Source organism: Leucopleurus acutus, assembly GCF_964270905.1.
Source record: "Leucopleurus acutus genome assembly, chromosome: 2".
Taxonomy (NCBI): domain Eukaryota; kingdom Metazoa; phylum Chordata; class Mammalia; order Artiodactyla; family Delphinidae; genus Leucopleurus; species Leucopleurus acutus.
In genome coordinates, this window is record NC_139143.1 from 178,579,786 (window position 1) to 178,598,970 (window position 19,185).

The 19,185-nt window shown below is 52.7% G+C and overlaps 1 protein-coding gene across 1 annotated transcript; it reads right to left on the bottom strand.

Annotated features, from left to right (window-relative positions):
• Positions 1 to 2,873: 2,873 nt before the first annotated feature.
• Positions 2,874 to 13,940, bottom strand: HTR6 (5-hydroxytryptamine receptor 6; the record flags this gene model as incomplete). Its single annotated transcript, XM_082865083.1, has 3 exons — positions 2,874 to 3,323; positions 3,516 to 3,674; positions 13,227 to 13,940. The coding sequence occupies 3 exons, from the start codon at positions 13,938 to 13,940 to the stop codon at positions 2,874 to 2,876; spliced, it is 1,323 nt and encodes a 440-aa protein (XP_082721209.1).
• Between the last annotated feature and the right edge of the window lie 5,245 nt (positions 13,941 to 19,185).

The window sequence follows — 19,185 nt, forward strand, 5'->3', positions numbered from 1 at the left end:
CCCCGGAAGAGTCATTCTCCCAGATTTCTATATGCAGTGCTCTCTTACCCCACTCCACCGGGTCCCTCACGTGAGCTCTGGAGATGCAGAATTTCCACCACTGTCTTTCCTAAGTTGAAGACATTGGTACTGGAAGGAGGGGGATTGTAAGAAGACACCGTCCCCTCCCCAAGGAAGCAAGGCTTGAGCTCTGCAGAGTCAACCAAGCACAGTGTAGAGCCCCAGGACTAGACCAGCCGTGGGCCTCCTGTGCTGCGGGTCAGAGCTGTAGGGTCTGGTTGCCCATCAGGGGCTCAGGAGCTCTGTGGAGCCTGAGGCTCCCACCCAGCCACGCTCCCCAGCCTCACAAGCCTGGTGTCTGCCGACCCATTCGCCCACAGGCACCACTGCCACACCTACAGAGCAGGGACAAGTGGGACAGGCAGCTTATTCTCTCTGCTTTTGGGAGATCCGATGAGGTCTGCCACATGCAGCCGTACAGGCTGTGCACCGCACAACTACAGGGGCAGCATCATAAAGACGTGATGTGAAGGGCGCCCCCCAAAGTTATGCCACGTAGTGGCCCTGGATATAACTGTTACAGAACGTGGTGAAGAAGTGTTACAGAACGTGGTGAAAAATGCTGGATCAGCAGGCAGTGTGGACAGGGCCTGTGACGAGAATGAATTAGATGGGGAAAGGATTTCCTATAGCAGAAACAGAGGTGTGATGATTCTAACAATAAATAATAATAACAGCTACCATTTATTAGGTATTTACTGTGTACAGGGTGCTTACCTGCATCGTCTCAGTTGACCCTCACAACAACCCTATGAGGTAGGTTCTATTATTATCTTCATTTTCACTTGCAGACCCAGAGAGGTTAGGTAAGCTACCCAAGATCACACAGCTGGTCAGTCTCAAGCTCCAGTCAGTCGGCCTCTAGAGCCCAAGCTCTTAGCCACTGGATCTGCATCCCTGGAACCGTCCCCTTTGGTCCTCCCACTGTCTCTGAATGAGGGGCCAGAGATAATCCCCCCCCCCGCATTTGCAGATGGAGAAACCAAGGCCCCGGCAGAGAAAATATTGACAAGCTCAGGGGAGGCAGCGAGGAGTGGGGAGAGGCAGGGGAATTAGAGTGTTGGAGCCGAATTTGTCCTCAGGGGTACGTGTATTTGTTTCAGAAACTATTTACAGAACTCCTACTGCTGTTAATCCAAACAGCTCATGTCACCCACGGAAAACTGAGGCCCCGAGAGAGGAAATGACGTTGCTGAGGTCCCAAAGCAAATTCAGGGCAGAGTCCGGACCAGAACCCAGGACACCTGCACCCAGAGTCTCTTCCCACCTCACCAGCTGCTTCTACAGCCTGAATTCAGTTCACACCACGGTCACCGCCTCAGCTAGTGTTTATTGGGAGTCCACTGGGGCAGGCCTGGGGGTAGAGGGGGAGCCCCAGTAGCACCAGGGCCCCCCTACAGCCAGCGGCATGGCCAGAATTGAGTCTACTCAGCACCAAGGAGAGCTCCAGGCCGCCAGTGGAGGCCCCTGGGAGTTTGGGTGGATGGAACTTGGAGGTGGGAAGCAGAGTAAGAAAAACCTCTGACTAAAAAGAAACCTAAAGTAGGTAAGCTTTGGGAACCAAGAGTTCCCCCGTCAGAAAAAAGCAGGCCCCTGTGCCAGGGTCCACCTGCCTGCCTGAGGGCACCAGCCCACGCCAGGGGCAGCTCTACAACTCTGCTGACCCGATGGCCGCCACTCCCACTGAGCCCTGGGAAGGCCAGAAGAAGGTGGGCAAGGGCTGGTTCTGTCCCCACCAGCTGGTTCCCTTCTAGGCCCAAGGAAGTCCAGGCTAGAGGAACACCATTCCTGGTGCTGAGCAGAAGCCACCAGCTCTCCCTTCGGCTCCAGGAGACGCAGTGCAGCCGCCTGGGAGCTGGGGTGGGGACCCTACCCAGCTTCCAGAGCGAGCCAGGCTGTGGGATCTGGGCCGGGGCTGAAGACAAGGAGGAAGGTGGAAGAACATGGGAACAAAGAGCCCTTCCTGGCCCTCAGCCAGAGGCCAGGGGGCTGGATGGCCAGGAGCTGTAACAGCAGGGACCACCAGCCGTCCACCTGCCGAGTGCCGGGCATTCTGTGTGCAGTATCCTAACGCTCAAGACACCCTGTGAAGCAGGCATCGTTACCCCCATTTTGCACATGGAGTAATAGGCTCAGAGGGGTTAAGTAACTTGTACGAGGACTGGTAAGTGGTGAAGCAGAGGTTCACATGCAGGCCTGCCTGACTCCCAGGTTCAGATGCTTTGTGCGCGGGCAGGTGTATCCTGAGAACCTGACTGGTCCAAAAACGGTCTAGCAAACCATCCTCGGGGTTAAAGGTCACCTGAACCAGCACATCTCAAACCATAACGTGCGCAGGATCCACTCGCTGAACAACAGGTCGGGGTGGGCAGAGGTGTGCGTTTCTAACAGGCTCTTGGGAGCTGATGCGGTGGCCACACTTGGAGGACTGAGGAATTTGGCCCAGCGCCAAGCTGCCTCTGCAGACAGAGGTGTCCCTCCCACGCAGTCTGACAGAAACGTGCAAAGGAGATGGTTGTCTTCATCCTAATCTGGGCCAACAGGTCCTTACCCCACTCCCTAGAGTCCCCCAGCCTTGCTCTACACACATCCACAAGCTACACTCAATAGTGGGGCATCCTGGAGAAAACTGTACCGAGCCAGCAACTAGCCCTCCAGGTAGGAGGCCTGGAGTGGGCACGGGGAGCTGGCTCCGTGCAGCCCCCTGGAGCTCAGCGGGCTCCCGGGAGACCTGTAGCATCCTGGTTTTAGCCAAGAGCTGGTCCAGGGCCTCAGGGACTTGGTCCCATCCGGTCCAGCTCTCCAAGCCTGTGTCAGTTCCTCGGGGTACCAAGCGGATGCAGCTGCAGCTCGGGCTCCGCAGGATCAACGTTGAAGAAGCTGACTGCGGTAGTGGTCCCGGCAGGCGGCGGGGGGTCCCGGGTGGCCTCTCCAGGCAGCAGCAGCTGGGCCGTGAGTTGCAGGCCTGAGGAGCCCCCCGAGCCCGGGTCCGAGTCCGAGTCCGAGTTCGGCAGCAGGGGCAGCGGCAGCACATGCTGCAGGCTCAGGCCCGGCCGTGGGCCGCTGTGAGAGGTACGCACGGAGGGCGAGGCCAGACTGGGCTGGCGCTCCCGGGGGCAGTGGGGACACGGCAGGAACCTGCCCAGGGCCCGCTTGAAGTCCCGCATGAAGAGCGGGTAGATGATGGGGTTCATGGTGCTGTTGCAGTAACCCAGCCATGTGAGGACATCAAAGAGCCCCGGGGAGATGCAGTCGCACACGGCCTGGAGGGATGGGGCACGTCATGCCTGGTCCTGGAGGAGGGACGCAGGCCACCCCACCCAGCACGGATGGGACAGACACATAAACACACGGAGAGGCAGCCCGCCCTCCTCCCTCCCCGGGTCTGGGCAGGGGTGGGGCTCAGGGCCTCCCCAACCAGGCGTGGACTCACCTGCCCCTTGGGGTAGCATTACCTGGGCTATGTTGACCACAAAGAAGGGCAGCCAGGTCACAAAGAACATGCCCAGCAGGATGCCCAGTGTCAGGCTGGCCTTCAAGGCCTTCCTGCTGTGCTTGGTGGCTAGACGCCCACCGTCAGCCGACTCCACCCCGGGGCACGGGGTCCTGGGCACCTGAGGAAAGGAAAGCCACGTGATTTAGTGAAGAATGCGCCCCAGTCTGACCCTATTCCCAGCCACAGACTGAGCCTTCCTCCTAATTCTAGACTGAGCCCTAGTACCAGTATTAAACTGCGCCCTGACCCTTGAATGAGCTCCAATTGCAGTCCTAGACTGAGGCCTGACCCTGACTCCCGACTGAACCTTGATCTTGGCTTCAGACCAAGCCCTGACATCAGCAATAAGCTAAGCCCTACTCACGGCCCTGAACCCCTGATGCCCACCGTAGGCGGAGCCCTAATAACAAGATCTCAAACTGAGCCTCAACCCCGGGCCAGACTGAGCCCAATTTTAGCACCAGACTGAGCCCTGATTCCAGAAATAGACGGAGCCTTGGTCCTGGTCCTGCACCGAGCTATGACCCTGACCCAGCGCTTCACGAGGAGCTCTAGAAAGTGCAGTGAGATTTCCTAGGTGCCGGGGCTCATGGTCATGTGTGTTGGCCAGGGTCAAATGTTGTCCTTTGCAAGGCGTGTGGGTCTTCCGAACTGTTGGATTTGCGTTTGGGGCAGTGTTGTCCTGTACTGCACTTTGGCACTACACGAATCAGCTGCAATTGAACAGTACTTGACAGAAGAGGACCGTTGCTGTCCAGGGTTTGGCAATCTCTTTGCCTACGGATTCTCTTCATATTTTGGAGTGATGGTTTTGTCTGCACCACTACTCTCAGACTCCACAAAATAAAGTGCATTTTTGAAAATATGTGCCCAAAACAAACGTGTACAATTAAATCTGTATACATTACTAGGGATGCAAGCAATCTTGGCATTTTACACCCAGATTTCACTGTGGAGTGACAGACATCTCCATTCGCACACGTGGACTCCGTGAGCGGGAACCAGGGGAGAGGAGGAGGAAAACGCTAGGAGCTGCTGCACGGGGAACACGGCACGAGGGGTTAGAATGTGACTTTACAAATGGGAGCGCAGGCGTCCCAAAACGTTCAAAAGGCTCTCTGATCCCAGATGACCCATTAGCCCAGAGCTTCTCTTAATTTTTTCAACTTTGTGAGTCCATTGAGACGCTAATGAAATCTACAAAACCACTCCTCAGAAAACAAAAGGCTTATAAAATTTTATAAATACACACACACACAGAGAAAAAAGTTCCCTCATGTCCAGAGGGTTCAGAGACCACTGTGAAGTCCATCCATGAAACCCCTAGGGGTCCATGAAAGCTGGAATGTGAAGCCCTCCTCTGAACCATGTATTGTAATCAATTTGGATTTTCATATATCAGCTTTCTACAAGGCAAGAGCCACCTATATTGACAATTTTTAAGTAAATACTGGTATGCAGAGGTGCGCACAACTTATTGAATTATGAAGGGGCATGTGGGCTGCCTGGGAATATACCTGGGCTTTGAAAGCCAGGGGTTTCCCCCCAACATTTCCTAAACTGCATGAGAGCCCAGCTTAGCTCTTGAGGCAACCAAAGATAGTTTGGGTATGGGAAGATGAAAGAGAAGGAGGCAGGAAGGGAACCAGATTCCCAGGCAACCTTCACAGATGAAAATGGGGTGGAGGAGGCAAAGGCAAGTTGTGTCAGCCCTTCGAGCACCAAAGCCGAACCCCCTACCCCATCCCCCTCCCAGCCCTTTTTCTCTCCCCGCCTCCTCAGGGTAGCCAGGCTTGGTTACTGTCCATGGTGCTGAAACCCCAGCTGCGTCCCTACAATATCTTTCTATAGGGTCTGGAATGGCAGTGGCAGGAGAGGGGAGACAGGCACACTGCAACTCCCACCCTTCGATGTGTTTCTCCAAGTGAAATCTGGTTAGACAAATATCAAAGACACCCAGAGCAGCCTAAAAGAGGCCTTGATTTCTCCCCTCTGTCTTGGTGGGGCAACATTATGCAGAGGCAAGAGCTTGTTTTAAGACAAGTGATCTGGCTTCAAATCGTGCCTCTACCACTTACTCGCCCTGTGATCTTGACAGTCTCTGTTTCCACATGTGTAAAATGGGAGAAAATACTCACCTTACGGAGTTGCTCTGAACCTGTGGATATACGTGCATGCACAGTGCCTGACACAGAGTGAGTGTAAATACACAGCAGCCCTGATGTCGAGTCAGCAGCATGAGCATGAGGCTGGGGGAGCTTTTAGCACCTTCAGGAGCCCTGTTTTTCTGCCAGCAGCTTGAGCTTTCCAAAGCAGCACAGATGTCAGGACAAATGCTCTGAGCCACTATGCTATAGCAAGGAAGAAAAAGAGGATCTGCTTTTCTCTCTCCTTCTCATTTTCTCTTCTCCAGAGTGAACTCTATATGGCTCCCGTGGGCCAACCTGTTCAACCTGGAGGGAGAGGCTCCTGCTTCCCCATAAGAATCTCCTAGGATCTGCCGTGACTTTGAATTGCTGCCACCAGTGGGGACAGACATATGGGGAAGAGGGAGACGCCGTCTCCAGAAAGCCCTAGCTACACGGGTATCCCCTGGCCCCTGGAGACCTGAGAAGGGGGCAAAAGACAGCTGTGATCTTGCTAGAGCTCTAGGGCACTAGGGTAGCAAGGTACTCAGGGAGACATTGTGGGGACAGCCATCGGGGGAGGGTGATCCAGAAGGACTAAGAGAGTCCTTCTCTAGTCTTCCTAGGAACAAACCCGTACTTCTCTTTCTCCTCTTCTCCCCAAAAAGTTGACCCAAGCACACAAGCAAGAGGGAAGAGAGAAGGAATTGAGGCTCAGAGATGGTAGGGGAACCTTCCCAAGGTCGCATCACGCCAGTACAAAGCCTCAAATAAAAGTACCAGTGACCCCAAATAATCATCTCCACTTACTGAGCACTTACTATGCATCAGCAGGCGATGTTCATTCTGCCACTGAGTCTTTACGGGAGGAAGGTATTATAATCTCCATCTTGCAGATGAGGTTCAGAGAGGCAAAATAACTTTCCAGGAGTCACACAGCAGACAAGTGCTGAGTTAGGGATCAAAGTCGTCTCTGGCTCCAGAGACTGCACTTCACCTGGCCGTTTCCGTTTTGGAGGATGGCATCCCCAAGTAAAACCCCACCACTGTCACTGAGAGTCCCTCATGGAGCAGAAGCCAGTGGCAACCGCCAGGCCACACTCTGGGCTCTGGCTGACGCCAGCCTCACCCTTCCCACTTCTCTCTGCCCCGTAGCCACCTCATGGCCCCGTGGCACGTTCTGTCGTTTGCATGTCCCTTATACATGACTGTGGCATCTGTCACTGTCAGAGGGCAGCTACTGGAGGACAATTTGGCAGTGCCCTTCCAGGAGGCAAGTCCGCTTACAGATCCTTAGGTCCATAAAAACCCGTACCTGTGTCTCTACACTTGGCTTGGACAAGAGTGTGTACCACAGCACCCTTCGTGATAGGAAAAAAATTGGAAACAGCCCAAAAGTCCATCAAAAGGAGAGTGGTTAAATAAACCCCGGTACATTGCCACTATAGAATGCAACACAGATGTTTAAAAGAATGAATTGATCAAATGCAAGGATCTCCACGACGCATTATCAAGTGATAACGGCAAGTTGTACAAACAAGAGATACAGCATGATTCCCTCTGTTCAAAAAAATACACAAAGCAAAGCACTAAGTTTCTTTAGGTACATAAACAGATATGGAAACACACAGAAAAAGAACCGGAAAGACATTGAGAGACGTAGGAGTGGGAGGTGATTGGATGAGGTCAGAGAGGTCTTTTATTTTAACGTTATGGATGAATTTTCATTTTAAAGTGTACTTATGTATTCCCTCGTGTAATTTCAAATTTGTACGATCAACTAATCATAGTGTGAGGGTAATAGGATAGACCCTGGAGCCAGACTGCCTGGTTTAAACCATGGCTCTGTTACTCACTAGCTGAGTGAACTAAGCAAGGTACTTTACCTCTCTATGCCTCAGCTTTCTCATCTGTAAAATGGCAATTACAATGGCATCTACCTCGTAGGGTTGTCGTGAGGGTTAAATAAGATAATAGAAAGTTACTTGAACAGTGCCTGGCACACAGTAAGTACCGTGTGATTGTTACCTTGTTGTTGTTTATCGTTATTTGTGTGAGGAAAGGATAGGAATTAACATTTGTCAAGCACCTACTATGCGCCAGGTTTATATATATCATCTCATTGATTCTTCAAACAGCCTCAAATGATAAATAGCATTACCCCTGAGATAGACGGAGGTGAGTGACTCATCCAAAGTCATCCAGCTGCGACGGGAAAGAGGCAGGATTTGAACCCGTGCTCAGCCAGACACACAAGCTCCTGTGCCCTGCCCCAGCTGCACCAGGCAACCTCGTTCTGAGCAGCAGCAAAGGCTGTCATGCTCGGCTCTGCTCCTCTGCTCCTCTGCCTCCCACTCAGCCCCCTCCTCCCCCTCCAAGATATTTCTGTGATCACAGCCTCCTCTGAGGAGGAAGCAGAGATGGGAGGGAAGATGGATCACTAGGACAGAATGATGCACAGCTGGGGGATGGAGCATGAAAAAGCTGGGGGAGGAGAAAAAGGAGGAGAAATTGAGGGAGAGAGGAAGATATGGGGTGCAGAAGGAAGAGAGGGGTGAGCTAGAACGGAGGGAGGGGGGATAGAGAAGGGGAAAAGATGCGGTGCAGAGGAAGAGGATAGGGAAAGGGTTTTGACCACAGACACAGGAATTCTGGCAGAGAGAGAAAGAGACTAAGAACGCAGGAACTCCCAGCTCAGCCTCCCACCGCTGCTCCCCAGCAGGCTGAGCGCCCACGCTGGTCCCTCTGGAATCCCCCAAGGATGCGTCCCATCCCCACATGGGCACCCACCTTTCACACACACACACACACACTCCTGCCCTGGCGGCATCTCACTCTGGCACCACCACCGCCTCTCACACCCTTCTCTCCAACCCCAGCCCATATGCCCCGCCTGGCCTCTAAGCAGAACTCTTTCTTACAGCCCCTGGGGCTGGGAAGACCTGACTGAAACCGCTGAGCCAACCAGTGGCTTTTTAAAAGGTCATTCACATCAATAGGCAGATGTGGTGGACAGAGGCACAGAAAGATGCTCCAGCCAGCTCAGCTCCCTTGTCCGAAACCCCTGAAGAGCCAGGACTCCAGGGACTGGTGCCCAGCCCCCTTCCCTCTGTGGGGAAGCTAGAGGCTGGATCAGAGAAGGAGCTAAGGGTTCAGTGGGGCTGGAAAGAGGAGGAAAGGGGCCTAACACACCCCCAAGTTCTGTTCATTCTCATCAGTTCCTTTAGGTCCAGGCACTGAGAACGCCTCCGTCCCCAGGCTGGTTGCTGCTGGACTCTGGGGCAGGCCAGCTTGGGTGGGGTAAGTGGGTCACAATCCAGGAGGCCAGAGTAGAGGCAGCATCCCAGAAGCAAATTCCCCAAACGCAGGCAATTCTCCAGGCAATGAGGAAACTTGCCCTGCAGGAGGCTCGCTTAGGATCTGAGTGGGTTTGGAAGCAAGGGCAATGGTAGAGTCTGACACTGTCTCATTCAAATAAAGAGAAAAGGCTTTCCAGAAAGTAGGAAGAATTTGCACAAACACATTTCTGGCTTGAGATACTGCGGGTCATTCTGCCACAGCTAAATGACCCGTGAAGACTCCTCCCAGCCTTCAGTTTCGTGACTTCCTTGCTTTAGTTTGCAAACGTATGCACAGGGAGTAATAGACCCTGAATGTTTACTGGTGGAGGCACCCTTCTTCGAAGCTCCAGAACCCTCATCATGATAGGGTTTCGTGATCAGTGTCTCTCTCCGGCTAGAAAGTAGATTCCAACAGGGCAGGATCTTCTCAGACCCACTCATCCCTGCAACCACAGCACAGGGGAGGTACTCAACACAGTACCAAGGAAGTGAATCAAGGTACTAAAAAGTGCAGGACTCATCAGCTACAAGAACTGCTTCTGAAAGTGGGAGAAAAGGGAGAGATGTGAGTTGGGATTGAATCCCTGGCTCTGTGAAGCATTGTTGTTCATTTCATTTCTCTCATCACCGTGCACTGACCACTCACGACACGCCAGGCACTGTTCTAAGTTCTGGGAACATAGCAATCGAGACAAGTCCTCACCCTCATAGAACTTACATTCTAGTAGGAGGAAATAAACGGTCAAACAGTAAATGGGAAAGTATATAATATGTCAGGCGGTGGTATTTGTTGCTGAGAATAACTTAGGAAATTAGGACTGGATGGGATCTGGACAAGTATGGCCGTTACTACTTTTGACGAAGTGATTAGGGAAGACAGCCAAGCAGAGGCCAGAAGAAAGTGATGGAAGTTAGGGAGAGAACCGTGTGGAAATGTGATGAAACGGCACTTCAGGCAGGGGGAGCAGCAAGTGCAAAGGTCCTGAGGCAGAAGTGTGCTTGGTATGCTCAAGGAATAACAAGGGGGCCGGGGGAACTGAAATAGAAGGAGTGTGGAGGGTGGTGGAAAGAAAGGAGGCCAGAGAAGGAGCAGAGGAATGACATAACAGGGCCTGCATTTTTTTTTTTTTTTGGCCATGCCTCACAGCTTGCAGTGAAAGTGACAAGTCCTGACTACTGGACCGCCAGGGAATTCCCAGGACCTGCATTTTAAAGGGATCGCTGTGGCTGCTGTGTAAGATCAGAAGGGAGCAAGGATGGGCTTAGGAAGCCAGTGGGTGATCACTGCAATAACCCAGGCATCAGAAGCCCAGGGGACCAAGGGAGGCAACCGAGACATGAGAAGTGTCTTGAAAGCAGAAAGCACGCTGGGTGTGCAGTGTGAGAAAAAGAGAGGCATCCAGGCTGCCTCCAAGGTTCCTGGCCTGAGCAACTCATATCAGTTAGTCGACATGAGGAAGACAAGGGAGGAACGATGTCTGGAGCCTGGAAAATCCGGAGTTCTGTTGCGGGCGGTGGTAAGTAAGTGGCCCAGGCTGGAAGTCATCAGTGTGTAGGTGGCACTTCTGGTCATGGCACGAGACCAGCTCACTGAGTGAATGTGGGAAAAGAGCAAGGAGGTCAGAGGACTGAGGCCGGGGGATGCCTCGGATGGTGGAGGAGCAGGAGGACCCAGTAGAGGAGACTGAGAAGGCACAGCCGGTGGCGTGGAGGGTCTCACACGGGGTGGCGCCCCTGAGGTCAATGTTTTAAGAGCGTGTCACTGTCCACAGGCAGCACGACGCTCAGATCCAGGCGTTGGCATCAGCCAGACCTGAGCTGGAACCTCACTAACCAGCTGTGCAACTCTGGGCGTCACCTGCCCTCGGTTTCCCCAGATGTCAAACAGGGATGATGATTACTTGTCCCGTTGGGTGTTCGGGGGGTTCACTTAGCTCAGTGCCCGGCAGGTAGAGGGTGCTCAAAGGCTGTGGAGCTGCAGCTGTTAGCATTCGGGGGACACCTGCCCAGGTGCTGAGGCCACAGTCTCAGGTACAATCCTGGCCAGTTAGCTTCATGGAAAGAAAATCTAGGCATCACAGACACTGCTGGAACCGAGAATCCAGACCGAGGCCGGCCAACTTCTCACCTCCTTAGTCACTGGGGCAGAGCTCCCCAGAGTGTGAGCATTGGAGATACCCTTGGGTGGTAAATAGACACCCTAGAAAATAACTGAGTCACAGAGTGGGAACATAGGCCTTTACAGTTCCCTTCCAGCTCTTCTGGTTACGTCAAGAGAAAGTCTTGTGTCAATGGTACTGTGTCTTTAACATCCCTCCAACGTCTAACAAAGAGAAAGCCGGCCTCAGGCTCAGCATCTCCAGCCACATCCAAGCTGGGCTTTAATAACGCTGCTGGTGCTTCTGCAACCTCAGTGAGGTTGTGTTCGTGATCACCTTCTATTTATGGCCAGGATACTGACTGTCCATTTCCGGAAGAGAAAAGAAGTTTTCTTTCTAAATAAGTTCATGGAAGTAAAAAGATAAATGAGATGTCTCCAGGGAAATGCTAAGGACATACGGATGAAGAGGCTTGAGGCTTGTGTGAGGGTGGGTGGAGGGGTAGCAAGGCAGATACCACAAGGCAGTTCTCAAACGCCTGACGTCTGGGAAACGCTCCTTTACAAGAACCCAGGGAGAGAGGACGGATGGCCCAGGGCAGCTGCCCTACAGCTGCAGAACCGAGTCAGGGTCACAGCCACCTGCTGAGACTCAAGAACGTTCTCCAGTGAGTACAGATGGGGGAGAGAGCAGGGCCGCAGCCAGGACCTCCTGTCCACCCAAGACCCTGTCCTCTTACTTGATGGGCTTCACTGCTGGGATGACACGGGTAAGCCGCTCTGGGGGGGCTGCCGACCAGGGTGAGAGCCTCCCAGCCCCCATCTATCCAGTGACCCCCCCACCCAAGGTACCTCCCATCCTGCAGGCACCTCCTCCACCTGAGGCTACACCAAGATGACACAGGAGAGCCCATCTGGGATCTTCTTGGGGGCCTGTGACCTAATTCTCTAGGGCTCAGGCCTGGTCAGTCTAAAGTCCCATCCCTTGGCGTGAACAATAGGACTCAGGTACCGTGTGACCCACTCCACTCTAGGCACTGCAGACCTTGAGCAAAGAGCGCCGACCCCATTCACAGGTAACCAGTGAACACCTACTATGCACAGTGGAGATCAAAACTCACTCAGATACACCCAGCCCTCGTGGGAGCTTACACTCCAGTGGGGGAGACAGACAATGAACAGATCAACAAATAAACTGGGTATCGGGATCAAGAATAAAAGGGTGGGGGAGGGCAGGGAGGTCTGCAGACAGTGTGGTCAGGGAGGGCCTCTGGGAAGGGGTGACCTGTGAGCTGAAGAAGAGTCTCAGTCAGGCAAGGGCGGCTCAAGGGGAAGAACATTCCAGGCAGAGGGCACAGCCAGTGCAAAGACCTGGGCAGAGTCAGTCTGGTGCCTACTAGGAGTGTCAGAAGGGCCACAGGACTGCTGCAGAGAAAGGGGCGGGGAGGGGAAGAGGTGCAGCTGGAGAGGTGGTCAGGACCGGATCCCGAGGCCAGATCCTGACACAGGTCTCCCCTTTTATCTTGAGAGCAATGGGGAGCCACTGAAGGGTTTGTAGCAAGGGAGTGAGGTGATCACGCTTCTGCTTTTGTTTGTGCAGAAAATGGATAGGAGGGGGTCTGGCGTGGAGGCAGGAGGAGCCAGCAGGAGACTATGAAAGGCTCCCAGGTAAGAAGCAATGGTGGCTTGGATCAGGAAGGTGGCATTGGAGGTGACACATGTTTAGAGGCAGCACCAACAGGCCTTGCAGATGAATGCCATGAGCATGAGGGAGAGAAATTGTTCCTAAGTTTCTGGCGTGCGATGCCATGATGGTGCCATTTGCCACGATGGGGACGACGGGGGGACGAGCAGGTGGGGAGAGGTGGAACCCCCTGAATTCCCTGTTGCACATGTTACCTTCGAGAAGACTGCCCCACATCCTGGAGCGTCCTGTGGACAGCTGGACACTGAGTCTGGAGTTCAGAAGAAAGGTGGGAACTGGGAATGACCAATCGGAGGTCGTCAGCAATTGTATATTACATGGCGGATGCCTAGTGGGCACCCAATGGCTGCTCATTCTTCTCCATCCCACAAGCCCGGGTCTCCCTGCGCGCCCCGGGTACCTGCAGCGTCTCCAAGGCCTGGACGGCCATGCCGGTGGTGAGGGAGGCCACCTGCACGGCCTGCTTGCGTGCGGCCAGCAGGATCTTGCAGTAGGTGAAGCAGATGGCGCCCGAGGGCAGGAAGAAGGTGAGGCCCGACGCCACCAGGACGAAGGGCAGGCTGGCCAGCAGGCGGCACTGGCCCGGGGCGGGCGCCCGCGCGCGGCCCAACTCGTGCCATCCCAGCAGCAGGGGCAGGAAGGAGGCGAGCGCGGCCAGGCCCCAGGCGCTCAGGACCAGCGCCAGAGCGCGCGGGGGCGTCATGCGCAGCTTGTAGCGCAGCGGCGAGAGGATGAGCAGGTAGCGGTCCAGGCTGATCAGGCAGAGGTTGAGGATGGAGGCGCTGCAGCACATCACGTCGAAGGCGGCCCAGAGCAGGCAGAGGCCCCGCGCCAGCACCCAGCGCCCGTACAACGCATTCAGCATGGCCGGCGGCATCACCACCAGCCCCACCATCAGGTCCGACGTGAAGAGCGACACCAGGAAGAAGTTGGACGTGTTGCGCAGCGTGGGCTGCGTGCAGATAAGCGCGATGAGCAGCGAGTTGGCCGCCGCCGTCAGCGTGATGACCACACACAGCGCGGCCGCCACCCAGCCGCTGCCCCCCGGCTCCGATGGCGGCCCCGACTCCCAGTCCAGGGTGCTGTTGTTGGCGGGGCCCTGCTCTGGGACCATGAGGGCGGAGGGCGAGGACGTGAGGCCCGAAAGGGGTCCGGAGGACGAGGTAGGGTGGGCGGGAAGACGGAGAGAGGGACCTGCAGGTGCAGAGGCTGGATGGGCGTAGTCGGTGAGAACAGACCACCCCCCGGGGCCGCAGATGGGAAGGTATGAATGGGGCTCTGGGTCAAGGGGCAGCAACCCGAGGAGGATGGAGAGGGGGCCTTTGGGCTCCCTCGGGTGTGATGTAGGGACACCTGGAGCAAACCGGTAAGAAGTCTGGGAGAAGGCACCTGATGAGCTGAGCCCTCCAGAAGGAGCGGGCCGAAAGTCAGGAGGACCGGGACGCTGACTCTGGGAGCGCTTGGCCGGGTGGGAGCAGAGCCCCTAGAGGGGACGGGCGGTAAGATGGGTCGAGGGCAGGGACCCAGGGAGGTGGGAACCCAGGGCGAGTGGGCGCTATCCAGGCCGCCCCGCGGCAGGTGGGCGTAGTGGGGGTGCGCCAGGTGGGGAGCCGTGGTGCTGGGGGTCGCAGGGTGGGGGGGTCCACGGGCCGGAGCAAAGCCCCCGGCGGGGAAGGCAGGTCTCAGAGCCAGCGCAGAGGCACCCCGGGCTCGGGCGGACACGGTCCCCGCGGCGAGAGGGAGGATGCCGGGTCGGCCCGCAGGGAGAGAGAAGGAGCCGCGGACGCGCCTCCGCCCCTTCTCCGCCCGGCCGCGGGTCGCCGGCCCCGCTCCCTCCCGCGCTCGGTACCTGGGGCGCTGAGCGCTGCTCCGCCGCCGGCGACTGCGGCAGGAGCCGCGGGGCCAGAAGAGGAAAAAGCGGCCGCGGGCCGGGCAGGCGCCCAGGGACTGGGAGACTCCGCGAGGGGCCGGCGCACACGGACGAGCGGTGGCTGCTTCCAGGAGCGCGCGGTCCCCGCGCCGCGGAGCCTGCGCCCAGCCCCGCGGTGGGCGGGGAGAGCCGAGCCCAGGACTCGCAGGCGGGCGGGGTTCCTGGTACCCCCAGGTCTGCAGAGGGATGACCCGAGCACTCCGGCTGCGCCAGGTCGCCTCCCAGCTCCAGCAGCCTCCACCCGCCGCATGCCCCTCCCCACCCACACGGGGCACAGGAGGATCTCGGAGGAGGAGGCTGTAGCCTGCCTTCACCCAGGGCTGCTCCCCATTGTGGGGCTGCCTACCCACTACCAGGGGGAGCCCGCTGGGAGGTATTGGGCAGATCGCTTGACATATATGTACACATATATACTACTACACACACGTACATATATCTATTGTATATAATATGCCATAGCCTATATAATACTTCCTTCAAACCTTTAAACAGATGGCTACCTCCCCCTCACAATCCTTCTGAGCAGAAACCATCCTGCCCCCTGACAGCTCCAGGCGCTAAGGATGAAGACCCCGAGGTGTTGGCACTCCCAGTCTACCCAAGAGTGGGAACAGATTGGGGAATCCCCTGGCCAGGTGGGGTGGAGTCACTGCAGGTAGAGGGGTGGGGCGGGGCACACCCTGTGCAACGCTGCTGTGTATTCCACCCACCCCCAACCAGAACTAAGAAGGGTCTCTACCTGACATGTCACAGTTTGATATCGTGGATTCAACAAACATTTATACTGAGCACCTACGAGGTGTCAGGCACTGTTTTGCCCAATCTGGACACTACAGTAACCAAAACAAAGATGCAACTTCATTGAACTTACAGTCTATCGGAAGGAGACATACAATAATAAGCATAATAAACGTTTAAAGTAGTCATAGAGTGATAATTGCTGTAGAAAAAAAGGAAATGGAGAGGAATGTAAAGGGAATCTAGGGTAGAACGGGGTCTTTTCCCCTCCACAGGAGCAGGAAAATATTACCTCCCATGTTTAAGGTTCCTGCGGTATTCCAGGAACTTTATTATGCTATTCCTACCAATACAATAACGCTAAGAGGTAGGTGTTAAACTGGGGCTCAGAGAGGCCAAGGGCCTCACTCAAGGTCACCAGCAGCTAGTGATCAAGTGGAACTGAAACTCGGGTCTGCCCAATGATGTCCAAGGCAGAGAATCTTCAAGACCCTGCACACCCCCATGCTCCCCCCAAACCACTATTTGGCACCAGGAATCCCAGCCCTGCCTGCAGATGGGTCTATGCAGCAGGAGGAGGACTGTTCTCCCTCCCAATGCCACCTGCACCACTGTGACAATTTCTGTCGTGCCTCAGGGAACAGGATACCAAGCACTGGGCAGAGAACCAGAAAGACCAGACTTGGGATCCCAGCTCCACTGCTAACCAGCTCTGTGGACTTAGGGTTGGCGACTCCATCTCCTTGGGCCACTGTTTTCTCCTCTGCAATAACTAGCAGAACAATACAGCACCCACTTACAGGGTTGTTGGTGTCACCTGTAAATTTTACAGTGCTGTGTCAATGCTGGCTATTGGCCTCAATGTTCCCATCTGTACAACGGGAATGCACTCAGCTCTTCAGTAACTCCTTCAGCCCAGGGATTTTTGATGTGAGCAACAGCAAAACTGAGAAGTGCTGTGTGGAACACACTTCGGAGCCCAGTGACCTGGGTTTATAATCCTGATTCTGCTACTTGCTCTGTGACCTTGGCAAAGCCTCTTCATTTCTCTGCTGCTATGAAACCGGGGTAGTGGAGATATACATGGGGTGAGTATTTAAACCATTTTGCACAGAGGAGGTGGCTGATAAATTTTAGCTTTGTGAAAATTAAAAGTATATGGTGAAATAGAATATTAGTCCCTCTGCTTTAGCTCTTTCAGTTTGATTCCTTTATTTAAAACACAAAAAACTAGGGGGAGGGAGAGGGATGGACTGGGAGTTTGGGGTTGGTAGATGCAAACTATTACATTTAGAATGGATAAACAACAAGGCCCTAATGTATAGCACAGGGAACTATATTCAATATCCTGTGATAAACCATGATGGAAAAGAATATAAAAAAAGAATGTCTATATGTGTATAACTGAATCACTTTGCTGTACAGCAGAGATTGGCACAGCATTGTAAATCAACTACACTTCAATAATAAAATTAAATAGAATAGAATAGAATAATTTTTTTAAATCTAGGGAATTCCCTGGCAATCCAGTGGTTAGGACTCGGCACTTTCACTTCTGGGGCTGGGTTCGATCCCTGGTCGGGGATCCAAGATCCCAGCAAGCCTCACGTCGTGGCCAAAAAAAAAAAACTAAAGAAAACATGACCAAAAACGTTAGCAATTGTTCATTCTTTTTGATAGATTAACAAATGCTTGTTATATTATGAGATGTACTTTGCTATAATCAACACCAAACACTCCCATTTACCATTGCAACTAAAAGAATAAAATACCTAGGAATAAACCTACCTAGGGAGACAAAAGACCTGTACGCAGAAAACTATAAGACACTGATGAAAGAAATTAAAGATGATACAAACAGGTGGAGAGATATACCATGTTCTTGGATTGGAAGAATCAATATTGTGAAAATGACTATACTACCCAAAGCAATCTACAGATTCAATGCAATCCCTATCAAATTACCAATGGCATTTTTTACAGAACTAGAACAAAAAATCTTAAAATTTGTATGGAGACACAAAAGACCCCAAATAGCCAAAGCAATCTTGAGGGAAAAAAAACAGAGCTGGAGGAATCAGGCTCCCAGACTTCAGACTATACTACAAAGCTACAGTAATCAAGACAATATGGTATTGGCACAAAAACAGAAATATAGACCAATGGTAGAGGATAGAAAGCCCAGAGATAAACCCACACACCTATGGTCACCTAACCTATGACAAAGGAGGCAATGATATCCAATGGAGAAAAGACAGCCTCTTCAATAAGTGGTGCTGGGAGAACTGGACAGCTACATGTAAAAGAATGAAATTAGAACACTCCCTAACACCATACACAAAAATAAACTCAAAATGGATTAGAGACCTAAATGTAAGACCAGACACTATAAAACTCTTAGAGGAAAACATAGGCAGAACACTCTTTGACATAAATCACAGCAAGATCTTTTTTGATCCACCTCCTAGAGTAATGGAAATAAAAATAAACATAAACAAATGGGACCTAATGAAACTTAAAAGCTTTTGCACAGCAAAGGAAACTACAAACAAGACGAAAAGACAACCCTCAGACTGGGAGAAAATGTTTGCAAACGAATCAACGGACAAAGGATTAACCTCCAAAATATATAAACAGCACATGCAGCTCAATATTAAAAAAACAAACAACCCAATCCAAAATTGGGCAGAACACCTAAATAGACACTTCTCCAAAGAAGACATACAGATGGCCAAGAAGCACATGAAAGGCTGTTCAACATCACTAATTATTAGAGAAATGTAAATCAAAACTACAATGAGGTAGACTGGTTAGAATGGGCATCAACAGAAAATCTACAAACAACAAATGCTGGAGAGGTTGTTGGAGAAAAGGGAACCCTCTTACACTGTTGGTGGGAATGTGAATTAATACAGCCACTATGGGGAACAGTATGGAGGTTCCTTAAAAAACTAAAAATAGAATTACCATATGACCCAGCAATCCCACTCCTGGGCATATACCCAGAAAAAACCATAATTCAAAAAGACACATGCACCCCAATGTTCATTGCAGCACTATTTACAATAGTCAGGATATGGAAGCAACCTAAATGCCCATTGACAGATGAATGGATAAAGAAGATGTGGTATATATATACAATGGAATATTACTCAACTATAAAAAGGAATGAAATTGGGTCATTTGTAGAGGTGTGGATGGATGTAGAGACTGTCATACAGAGTGAAGTTAAGTCAGAAAGAGAAAAACAAGTATCGTATGTTAACGCATATATGTGGAACCTAGAAAAATGGTACAGATGAACCGGTTTGCAGGGCAGAAATAGAGACACAGATGTAGAGAACAAACGTATGGACACCAAGGAGGGGAAAGTGGCGGGGGGGGGCGTGGGGGGGAGGTGGTGTGATGAATTGGGAGATTGGGATTGACATGTATACACTAACATGTATAAAATGGATAACTAATAAGAACCTGCTGTATAAAATAATAAATAAAATAAAATTCAAAAAAATAATTTTTCAAGGCTGGGCCTGGGTGGTGGTGCCACCTTGTGGCCACAGTTATTATCTTGAATTTAAGAACTTCAGAAGTTCTGCGTACGCACCTGAATATGTCATTTCAGTCATGGAATAATACAGTCTTGAATGTCCTTAACATTTCAGGGTAGAGAGGGACCTTCAAGGATGCTCAG